The 12,495-nt window shown below is 46.8% G+C and overlaps 1 protein-coding gene across 2 annotated transcripts in view; it reads right to left on the minus strand.

Moving 5' to 3' along the window:
* Tnks (tankyrase) overlaps window positions 1-12,495 on the minus strand; it is a 332,402-nt gene that overhangs the window by 233,527 nt on the left and 86,380 nt on the right. For both annotated transcript variants that reach the window (XM_075676418.1, XM_075676419.1), the window contains exon 7: window positions 6,255-6,376. In XM_075676418.1, the coding sequence (XP_075532533.1) occupies window positions 6,255-6,376 (122 nt within the window). The remainder of the gene's footprint in view (window positions 1-6,254; window positions 6,377-12,495) is intronic.

Genomic DNA, 12,495 nt, shown 5'->3' on the forward strand with positions numbered 1-12,495 from the left:
GTCTTACGTAAACACATATGAGCTAGAGATTTTCCTGTGACTAGCGTGCAGCATGCAAAACATAGAAAATATATTGTACTCATATCAATCATGATATGCTAAGGGCACACGACTATTGTGATGACAAAGCAGGGTAAAAATGCAGCACAGTGTGTATGGCGGTAGCATGTGGCATGAATATGAAACTCGTTTTTAAAGAAGTATAGCGTACTAGGTGTCGTCTATTACCTTTCATACAGTGCCTCAAGCCTCTAAAATAATGTGTATAGTTACGCAGATGTCGCAGAAAAAAGCTTGGCAACTGCATGATGTTGCAGCTGCACTGAAGTAGACCCTGCAGCACCGTTGAAGCATACAGTGCCACAGGGTGCTCTCGATAAATTACCTCAATGGTACAGTGGAACTCCTTCATACGTTTTTCACCGGACCGGGGAAAAAAAACGTAACAGCCAGGAAAACGCAACAGTGAGGAAAGCTCCGAAAATGAATGAAAAAAGTGCAGCTTCAACTATAGACAATTTATTTCCAGAGAGTGCGCTTAGGACTTAAAGAAGTCCAGAATGGTGGCTTGCCGTTTCTTTCGCTCGCTAGAAATCACCACACGTTTCTCAATAGCCTGGAAGGCCGCATTGCTGTCAGCGTCGCTGTGAGGTGCGACGTACCTGCGGAGGAGGTCCAGAGCCGCGACGGCTTCAAAGCTAGGATTTGGCAACTCCCCGGCATCATGTGGCTCGTGCTCCTCATCGTCATCGCAGTCCGCGGCTTCACTCGCGACCGAGTTCTCAACGATCTCGGCGATGCTCTGACACTCTGACGTGACGACGACAGCATCCACGGCGACATAGTCGTCATATGTGACTCCCGTGGCACCCAGCGCATTCATTGCCTCAGCTAGCTCTTCTTCACAAGTGGCAGTTTGCAACTTTTCAGCTTCTGTGGCAGCTTCCATCTTGCCGTCCACACGAAAGCCACACCGCGCAACCAGTGCTGCGCAGTTGACGCACTCACTGCAGTCCACGCCGTCGGCATTGTAAATGTCACGAGGCTCATACCTCTTAATTATTCCAGATAGGGTGGCCTTCCAATCGTCCACTGCTTCCATGTTGACACTCGCTGCTTCTTCGCTTACCATCTTATAAGCAATGCCATGCCTCTTCCGGAAACGGTCGATCCAGCCATTGGACGCCGCAAAGTCGGTGATGCCCAGTTTGTCGGCTATGTCCATCGCCTTCTGCGCAAAATGGTGCCAACGAAGTTGACACCGGCAGCGCGAGCTTGCTTGAACCAGATAAGAGCCTCGTCGAGGTTTCCATACTTGGCGCCATGAGCCTGCTTTGCTTTCGAGCCAAAGAGCGCGGCATTCCCCTCTATCTCGGCACGCTTCGAGACGATGCTGTTAAGCCTCGAGGGTGCGAGACCAAGGTCCTTGGCAATGTCGACTCTCTTCTGCGCAGGCTCGACTGCGTTTAATGCGTCCAGCTTTTCCTCAAGGGAAAGCGCCTTCCACTTGCGCGACGCCATCTAAGCACAAGTTCGACGTTCACAAGGCTTAATGCGCAATGACGATAGCACGATAGAAGAGGAGTCGACCTGTCCAACAACCATGTGGTGACCATAATCACAGTGATGATAGTGAGAGCATTTTTCACGAATGGCCACTTAGTGGCGGCCTCTCGAACTGGTGTGCGGCTTCTTGCAGCCAGTTCCATAGCCAAGCCCGGCCAAGCCTGGCTAAAACTCGTCGAAAGCCAAAATGGTGGTTGGAGCGCATTGCCTACTTTAGCCCAGGCGGGTTCAGGGTGCTCAGTTGCGACGTATCATGCGGGAACATTTTCACAGCTACTACGTAACAGCGGGGTTCCTTATACATTGGATCCTATGGAAGCTATGCCGGGACCGGATGAAAACGACGTAGCGGCCGGGAAAACACAGCAGTGAGGAACATAACAGCGGGGTTCTACTGTATATTTTTGTGATCTGAAATGTAATCAAATTAAAGAAGACACACTTTCCGGCATTCAGCTGTGACCTGCTGCTGCCCACGCTGTTTCCGCAGTAACCTCACCATCATAACAAAAATGTGGTGGCCGCCTCTAGGTGCTCCTGTGGAACCAGCCATCGCAGGAGACGGACAATCGCAATCTGACTGTGACCTGCTGCTGCCCACACTGTTTCCGCAGTACCCTCACCATCATCATAACAAAAAAGTGGTGGCCGCCTCTAGGTGCTCCTGTGGAACCAGCCATCGCAGGAGACGGCCAATCACAATCTGGCTGTGACCTGCTGCTGCCCACACTGTTTCCACAGTGCTCTCACCATCATCAGCATCATAACAAAAACGTGGTGGCCGCCTCTAGGTGCTCCTGTTTTCACCTTGTTCGCGTCCTGCTCAGCATTGCCCAGTCACCCGAACCAAGAACCTGTTGGCTCCCTCCCACAGCTTGCGCAAAGAAGCCAATGGCGACGGAGAAATTCTATCCCAATCTGGCTCAATTTGCAATCGAAAATGCGCAACACGACACCCGTATTAAGACTTCCGCAGAGTTGTGCTATTTCAGCTATACTTTGTTACCTTTTATGGAGTAGTCGCTTTTGTCGAATTATCGCATATACAAAATTTTTTTGTCATCTCGTTCACTTCGTTACAACGAGGGTTTACTGCATCTCCAAAAGTCATGAAGGTCACCCCAAAGTACTTGCCCGGCTGTGTAGCCTGCGCACCGTATTGTGTGCCACGTGCTGCTCAAAACACGATGAACTTCGCATTGCAGCGTGCGAGCTGTTCACTTAGACCATGTCACTGTTTTGCCAGTTTCACAACAATATGAGCGAGCCAAGTGGAACGTGGAAGTGAAAAACCATCACAGTGGAACGGGAGGAGGCTATTGGAAAGGCTGTCACGTCAGGTGCTAAAAAGTCGCAAGTTTCACACGCTGGAATGTCTATTGCTGTATTAAAAATTAATCACATACGGAGCATCGGAGTTGCGCATACCCATATACTGCAGTAAAGGGCAATAGTCAATATTTTTAACAAAGTAATTTTGGCTTCCCCTTCAACTTCACTGTAATGAGGTTTGAGTGTAGTACCCACTCATGTTTATTAGTGTTATGGCCACAACAAAAACACATAATAATCAGGTGCTGACGCAACGCATGCTTGGAATACAAAAATTTATGCAGCGTAGAATGCAACGATACGAATGCATGACATGCTGCGCCGATACTGCATTTGCCGGTTTTGGTTTCTGAAATCGGGCAACATGTAGCATAAGATTTCAGAGGCCATGACCAGCTGAATTCACTGCTACCATTGAGGACACTGCTCCGCTTCGGTGGCCGCTTTGTTGCACAGCACTTACTTTGAGAGGCGCGTTCACAGGCAACTGCATGTAATTGGACCATTTGAGCATCTGCATCCACGGCGGCTTATATTTAGTGCCTCTGTATTCTTTTGCAGCAACAGTTAAATTTCGTTATATTGAAGTTCAACATACATGGTGTTGTATAGACAAGTTACAAGAATTAAATACTTCATTATTTAGAGAATTTCATGGCAGTCGAATCGCGATAATTTGAACTCGAAGGGGTCTGAAAATTTTATCGAATTAAAAGTTCGAATTAAAGGAAGATAACTGAATGGAGGACTTTCCTGCAGTGGTGCATGTGCATTGCTAACACATAAGTGAGAAGTTCCACAAGGTTTATTCACACGTATTTGCAAATTACAGTCAGTTGTTAGGCGTATCGGTGCTCGTACTGTGATAGGAGACGGTGGGTGCACACGTGTATAATAAAATGAAACATATGCCAAGTGACGATTGCCCCTTCGAACATTTGGTATGCTTCACCGCATAAGACTTCCGTATTGGGGCGAAGTTGACTTTCGGGAACCAGCGTTATGTAAGGCGTTGTCCATACGCGCTCCAAAGACTTTGGCGAGGATTACAAAGGCGGGGTTGGCTTTATTGCTAACAGCAGCGAATTGTTTCAATGAAAAACACGGCACCGAATAGCAAGAACCTTAGTAGCGAACGTCGAAGTACCTAGGCCTAGAGTTGCTGTGGTATGGCTACGGCTGCCAGCGGATCTGCATGCGAGAGCACCGGTTCGAGGCGGCGCAATAATCAAAATGGCGGTGGTGCAGGCTTCGATTAATGCCATTTCAGACCTAATCATGGCAAAATGTCCAGAAAGTCGGATGGCGGTGCCGCAACACTAACAGAAGTCCCTAACCCATCATGAACAGAAGTAATGTGATGTGCGCCTGCACACGGCCTCCACACAAATTTCCGCCACGGCTTTTTTTTTTCCCCCTCTATGGCGGGGTCTGAGGAACGTTAGTTGGAGGTGCCGCTGCGTGATTTGGCGCGCTGCCAAGAGCATTGTCAGAGTGCAGTACGTTCGAATTAACCCTCGAAAATGCATGCGCATTCGAATTACCAGGCATTTTCGCCCACTGGAGTACACATAGCTTTGACAAGAGAACAGCGTCAGTTCAAATAAACCGAAAGTTTGAATTAAGCATGTTCGAATTAAGAAGATTCAACTGTATAAAGAAATTTGTTATATAGAGCTTTAACTGTATGACAAAGCAATTTGTCGAAGAGACTAACATGTATCACAATGGTAAAGATGACACTTGAAGAAGTCTCCTCTGTATTGGAAATGTTTTTCAGGGTCAGCCTGGTTAATCTGCATAGAGTTGGTGACTACTGAGAAAATGCTAGCAGGTTGTCACCTAAGTAACGTCGCGCTGCAGGTCAGAAAAAATTGCAGACAACCTAACAACACTGAGGAAGAAAAAGACAACCAGTGCTGGACCCATAGTTGTGAGAAAGGAGCCTCCGTCTCACTAAGAGAAGACAAAACTCCCATTTCAAGGGAAATGACACTTGAGACTGGCCTGTGCTATGACTTTGACGTCTACCAACATCGCAATAAACGCATGTACGGCCACTGAGAAGTGTAGAAGAGAGTGAGAGAGAGAAAGAGAGAAATAGAAAAGAGGAAATGTGATGCTGCAAATAGAGAGTTTTAGTTTAGGGGACGCAAGCGGCTTGCGTACGCAAGAACTAGGGGCGACGGTACTGCGCATGCGCAGACCGCTACGTCTACTTGCGTCCTTGGGTTGTTTGGCCGGCCTAAAACATCACTGCCCCTAAGTGGTCACGTTACCCACATGACTCTTGCGGTGTAGGAGAACTTACGAGTAGCTAGCGGGTAGATAATCTAATAAATCTTTCGCCAAGTGTTGACAGACGTCGTTTTTATATATATTATAGAGGTTTAGCGTGTCCGGTATTCGGATAAACACAGTTGGGGTGTTGGGGCGTTACCGCAATATTAGCTGTTTTTGTCTGTTTGAGCTTTGCGCCACCAGGTGGCTGCACCATGCAGGTCGCCCCCGTTCATGGCTCCGCCCCAACGCCCCAGCCTGCGTTTACCCGAATACCGTACACTCTAAACCTCTCTATTAACTGCTTTTAATAAGAATAGATTTATGTGCTTTACTTCATATGCTTGATTTCGTGTTTTAAAAAATGATAACGCAGCAAAGATTAGACGTTGATGGCGCTGCGAGCGCATGCGACCTCACTGCGGCTTGCGTTTGGGGCCGCTAACTTATAACGTGTTTCTGCTTGCGTACGCAAACACAAACGCACCCAAGCGCTAGGGGCCCCAACGCCTTGCGTCCCCTATACTAAAACTCTCTAATGTGTATGAGCTTGCTTCACAGGGACAGAAACCTGAGCCAATTTCCTCACCGATACTCATCTTGTTTCATAATTCACTGGGAAAGCAAAATCACTCATTTGCACCCACCATGAAAATAGGCTCCAGACATGCAAGCTGATGGCTGAGAAGAGTTTAAAAAAACAAGGATGGGGTCCCATTGATTATTCCATGACATCACGTGGAGAAAAAAGTATGATTGCCGTGAAATGGTACATGGTGACTGTCATGCTGCTATCACTAATTGCATGTGTGGACCCAGTTGCTGCAGTAAACAGGCCAGTAAACGTATCTTCCTCAAGTCCCCAGCCATCCTCTCCCAGTACAATTGCTCTATGGCAAGTGCTAACTAGCTAGATAAAGTGTGTTTCAGCTACTGATTTGGCATTTACTCAAAGCGGTGGTACATGTAGGTACTTTAACTGGCACAGTAAAAATAGCCACTATGCAGGCTGGTGCAGTTTGGCTGTTGGCACAACAGAGAAATTCACTGTGGGGCAAGAGCGCTAGGCAGCTTACCAAGGATGTGTCTCCTGTGAATGGATGCTTGAAGTTGGCTACATCAGGGGTGTTGTACTTTTTGATGCGTGCCAGGTCAGCCTGCCGAGCTGCATCCAGTAGTGCATGTCCTTTGTACTCATCTGCACCAAGAAAAGAAAAGCAATGTAGTCCAACACGAAAACGCTCCTCATGAAATACATATCAGGCTAAAAGTCCATCAAGGATTAGCAACTGAACAGAATGCATCGGCAGAAATACAGAGCTCAGATATATTAACAATTTAACAGGAACGAGCGAGTACATGGCCGAAGTATAACTGAAGGTAGACAGTGCGTGCCATCAATCAGCCATCACCAGAGACAAGCACGCACATCTGGTTTGCTTACAGGGTGCAAGGATGCTCACCCTACCGTAAGTTTTGCTTCGGTTTTTGTTTGATTTTCGTTTTCTCATTTTGCAAACCAAAGAAAATCAAGGAAAACAAAAGCAAAGCTATGGCAGTGGGGCGAGTACAGCAGAATCTCAATGACCGAGTCGAATCCGTCTACATGAACCCATTTACATCGAATTATCCCTTATATCTATTTCTGACCACCGTGAAGTTACAATGAGAATATATAGCAAAAAGTATGGTTATATCGAACAAAAATAGCAGCCACTGCCGATATATCGCAGTTCAAACGGCACAAAACTGTCTTGGAATTTGGCTATAACTCGAGGCAAGCTGCGCAACTCTACTGTACGGTGCCCGGGCACCCCTTACGAAAAGTTATCCTGGCCTGCCCCGCAGTGCTCGCTCATACAGCCAATCAGAGTTCCTCATCAGCTCCTTTTCCTACACATTTGTGGCTTGTGGAGGTTCACATTATTTGTGTTGTTTTCCCACGTTTCCTTTGTTTTTCCGTGACGGCTAGCGCAAAATGGCAGAATCTGCACTAATCGTGAAGTTGGAAATTAAGTGGAAATTGAAATGTTGGTCTCGGAACACGTATTGAAATGTTGGTCTCGGAACACATCAAGTGCGTTGCTTACTGCTGTCAAAATGCATGCAAAATAAGTGCGCGAGTGATTCAAATCCACATCAGCCAAGAGGAACACTCCCAATGCGCCACATGACTGCAATAACAAATCCCAGCACTAGTTGTCCCATTTTGTGCTCACTTCTTTTGCTTTTATTTATGCATCGAGAAATATGGTACTGTGGCTATCTGAAGCTCCGATTTCTCATGTTTATGGTGATACTAAGATGGTGGCACTGCGTCAATGGAAAGCTACTATCAGCAGTGTGAAAGCACTTTCTGTAGCTTGATTTGGTAGACAACACTAAAGAAGTGCAATTTTCTCAGATTATGCTACGTATTTCTTCGTAATATTTCACCATGAGATAAGAAAGGTCTTAGGATAGGAAAAACAAAAAGAAAATTAATTAAATATAGAAAAGTTTGACCAAGTCATTGCTGCATCCCGTCGTTTTTGGGCGATATGAATCCTTCGCACCGTCCTGAGAAATTCGTATTATGGAGATTCTACTGAGCACTCACACAGTGTGGCCAAGCCAGATGTGCTTCTGATGATGATTGGCCAAGCGCATTCTTTTTAACACATCTGAGCTCTGCACATCAGATGAGGTTCATCACACAGCTGCTTGTATTGGCCTTTCCAATAAGGTGCACAGGTGTGGATCGAGGGGGTATGTCAGGAAATCCCGACACCTCTCTCAATTTTTCGTCAAGGCAACCTCAATTCTTTCTTGTTCCCTTCCATGTATAAACGAAGGAACATTTTTGGCAATCTTGAGTCTTCTCACCAACCACAACCCTTTTCTCAAATGGCCATGTGCAGGAAGCACCACACAATGCACGTCTGACTAAAAGTCCAAGCAATCTAGTTGTGCAAAAAGCAAGAATTAATTGTGGCTGCTGAAGAAAGAAGAATTCTGCTGGCAGCACTGCAACTGGCTTGCTGACAGCTGATAGACATCAACATCAGCTAGCACGGAGGATACAATATAAAGGGAGCCGAATAAGAGAAAGCACAGAGCCAGCGGAGAGAACAAAGGAGCGACTATTTGAAATATTTACAGTATATACAATAGCAACTATTTGCCTAATTTACTCAAAGATTTCTCCTCCCAAACTAGGGGACAGTACGAGGGCATGCATGAATAGACCATTAAGCCGATCATTATAAATAGAAGGAAAGTCCAGATATTTGCAGGGCATTTGCAAGCCTCACCTTTGTTCACGGGCCAGCATTGAGGCATTTTTTAGGTGGACATGCAACTTCCTCTGCCTCCCCCACCCCTCAGGTACATTCATCGATATCTGGCATGTACAGGTCGGTCCACTGTTAGAGGTAACATCCTCCATGCAGCGGCATGTAAGGGAAGCAGCGAAAACCAAGTGCATGTGGGAAGCAACGTGGGGGCGGCACATGCCATGCATCATCTGCTACCCAACCCCCCTTCACTTTACTCGTGCGTGGCTGCCCTGCCGACACGTCAAGAGAAACATTTATTTGCGTGCCACCCGCGAAATGTAGAAAGCATGTAAGGACACTGACTTCTGCTGCAGTGGCGTAGAATGCAAATAGGCAGTGGAAGAACTTCGTTTTGGAGAACGGTATTTTCGGGCATGCCAAATAACATCGCTGTGCTGCGTCTTGCATGAGCATTCCACAGATGGAAACACATTCACAACACCGTCGGTAACTGCAAAGTCTTCTGTATGTATTTGCTTATGTACGTCACTCCCTCACCATCCTTTCAGAAGAGCAATACTTTCAAATGACTATACAGTCGCCGACTGATTTTTCGGACTCCAAAAATTCGGACATGCTCGCTATTCGGTCTGCTTCGCGGCACCGTCATTCTCCCCATAGACCATAATGTACAACTACCAAAAGTTCGGACACCTTGCAACCTCTCGTCTGATTTTTCGAACACTCCTTGAGCCAACTCAATCGAGAGCACCATGCACCGACTCTGACCAGTGCATGGTTCGATTTGCTGAACGCCATTTTTGTTTTGAATGAAGCCTCCTTGCTGCTCCACGAAGTGGCGCTACTGGAAATCCCCACTCATCATCATCATTTCTACCTGGTTCGATAAAGTTGCTACAGCAGTTCCGGTCTCAGCTTAGTAAGCCATGTCAAGACAATCCAGCAGCCAATTTGTTTGTTTCTTTATGCACGACACTGTGAGTTGACCATGTTTTTCATTTGTATGACTAGTGTCTGCGTGACAGCGTGGTGGTGTTTGCTTTGTGTGCTGTGTCGAGGTTGCGGTGACCTAACGCAGCATATGGAAACATCGCGTCAAGTGTCTAATGGCGCCGACAGTGCCCGCAAAGACTGAGCTGGGGCATGCTGCAAAGCGGGTACTGGGAGGCCTATGATTTTTCGCCTTCCGATGTGCTCCCTACTGACGCCGAAAATGTTCTGCGGAGATCTGCGCAGCAGTTGCATTGCGATTCCGGACACCGCCTCATTTGACAGTTTCACAGGTGCTGACACTGCTGTACTGACATGCGCAGAACTCAACGACCGGCGAGAGCATTTGTCAGGTTTCTGCTGCACTGCCGGACGATGACACACCATTGCTACACTGCCGTCGCATGCGGAGTGTGTACAAGCAGCGACTGTGCTTTCAGCCGCCTATAGTGACCGTACGACCCTCTCAGAGATTCAGGCTTATCTGATTGCGCGTAAACAGAACAGCGTGCAAAAGCGCATTCATGATTTCTTCAAGCCTACTGCCGAGCACAAATAAGTGCTTGGAAATAAAGGATTTCTTTCTTTCTTTTTATTAATCTGCTTTTTCGGACACCTGTTTATTTGGACATTTCCACAGGCCCCGTGAGGTCCGAATAAATGGTCGGCGACTGTGTACATGTTCACGTTTCCTGATTCGCCAACGATAGCTTTACGTAGTGTTTCGCATTTTCCTGCAACTCAGCAGACTAAGCGTGTCATAGCCAGACCTCAGTGAACCATGCCATGCAAAATAGTGCCAAAAACAAACAGCGGTGTGACTCGTGCTCGTTTCGTTGAATCAACTGCAACGGCCCATCCACAAAGTGAACGTGTTTCGATCTGTCATGTGATAATGTCTAAACGCACAGCTTCCTCCAGAAAAACATCGCTTTATGCCGTGTATAATGTTGTGGAAGCTCGATCACTTCAACACTCTTAGCAACCAGATGGCTGGCAAGTGCAACTTTGCTCCTTTAGATTGTGTTCATCACAACCGCAGCTCAAGAGATGTGGCTGCCCAGCTGCACACCGCGCATCATTGCACCACGTGCAGGCGGAATGATGGGGGGGGGGGCTGCAGATGATGCGTGGCATGCGCCGCCCATGTGTCCGTTTCGCGCATGCCCTTGGCTTTCGCTGCTTCTGGTACATGGCGCTGCGCGGAGACACTCACTCGCGTGTTCCCTCTAACAGTAGACTGAGCTGTACCTGCACGACACTCGTGCATTTGCCCTTGGCAGGTGCAAATTACAGGCACGTACGGGAGAAGATCGATAGGGAAAAGCTTTATTGGATAAGGTGGTTTGGTTCTCAGAGGTGATCTCAATCCTGGAAATCCAACGGGTATCGAAACGCTGTCAGGTCTAGATACAAATTTTATGAGAGAGGTATTTTACAGACGCATAAAATTTGAATTGTCCTGAAAACTAAAAATTGTATGCTGAGGTACCACACATGCATTCATGCAAATTTATTCATAACTGGAAAAGTCCCGTACAATTGCTGATCAGTTTTTCAGACACAGTGAGGACTACAAGAATCGAACAATTGGCCAGTCCAAAGAAAGGAGTCCAAAGAAATGTTTTGCTGCCTTTCACAATGCAGTTTGCAAAGGAAGTTCCTTAGCCCCTTCTGAGCCTTGAACAAGCTGGGTTTCCGGTAAAAATGGCTAAGGAAGAGCTATGCTCATCGATGGCACTTTTCATTTGCTAGCAAGACCATGGGCGAGGTGGTTTTGTCTCAGTTCCTTGTCATGCTTCTGGTAGATCACAAGAAAGAGCACTTATACGGAACATCAAGGCGAGAGCATTTCGCTGCTATGCTTTGGCGACCATTCGTCACGCGGTCCATGATTTGAGAAGTGCACTCGCAAGCAGCCGCATGTAATTCAACCATATCTGTACCCGCGAACTGTCACCTATTGCCTCAGTGTTCCTTCAAGGTGGCAGTAACATTTCAATATGTTTAAATCATGTATAAACAGACTTTGTTACATTAAGAGGGATGCAGCTTCCGCATCGCGCAAAATATACCAAGAAATTGATTTTTTGAAAATCACATTTTCAGTTTCTGTAGCTCTTTTTCTATCTCATTCCAAAATATTTTTACTGAAAACCAGGTAGACGCTCTAAAAAATTTCTTGCAACAGCCAAGGTGGCGAAAAATTTTAAGAAAATAACGAAAAACAGTCTTTCAAGCCACAATATCTCTGGAATGGCGCAACCAAGTACCGCCATCTAGGCCTTATTGGAAAACACATTTCTGTGTCTTCAAATTTCGAGCTTCAGGTATGCCCTCTACACAGAAACAAGCACACAAAAATCAAACGATTGAAGCTCATCCTGGAGTCTCCGATTGGCTACACCTAGCACGTGACTCCAGTGTGCTTCGCCATAGCTCTGACACTCACTCCATAGAGGTGTCGTCTATTCTCCACAACTCGCAAGCTCTCCACCACCGTGGTCTAGACTAGTGTCAAAACAGGCGTGAGGAAGACATTGCCGAATTCCGGTCGGTCCGTCCGTGTTTGGATGTATTAGATGCATGGATAAGTATCCCAAGCATCGGTGATGCAGCCTTTGTGACCAAGCATCTCGCACGCGGTATTCTTGGAACCGTAACTAAGCCTTTGAAGAATCAGTGCTTTGGACATTGCGAGCAAGCACATTGTGCACGCAATCCTCGGACCACTGGCCATGCACATCGCGAGCATATTCCTTGGAACCACGGCTAGGAATTTCGTGCATCAGCACCTTGGACTCGGCGATCAAGAACATCTTGCGCAGACTCAGACCCATGGCTAAACATTTCACACGTTGGCGCCTCGGGCTTTGCGACCAGGCACATCGCACACCAAAGTCTGGCTTTAATTTTATTTGTTTTTCTTGGTCACAGTTTCTTGAGCTACAGAGCAGGTTGAGACATTCATGCTTTTTTTGGCTTGATTATTTCAATTTACACCCAAAGTATATCTGATGTGAAGGTGGCAAGAAAAATGATAAGTGCA

The sequence above is a fragment of the Dermacentor variabilis genome, unplaced genomic scaffold (genome assembly GCF_050947875.1).
Source record: "Dermacentor variabilis isolate Ectoservices unplaced genomic scaffold, ASM5094787v1 scaffold_12, whole genome shotgun sequence".
In the NCBI taxonomy this organism is placed as follows: Eukaryota; Metazoa; Arthropoda; class Arachnida; order Ixodida; family Ixodidae; genus Dermacentor; species Dermacentor variabilis.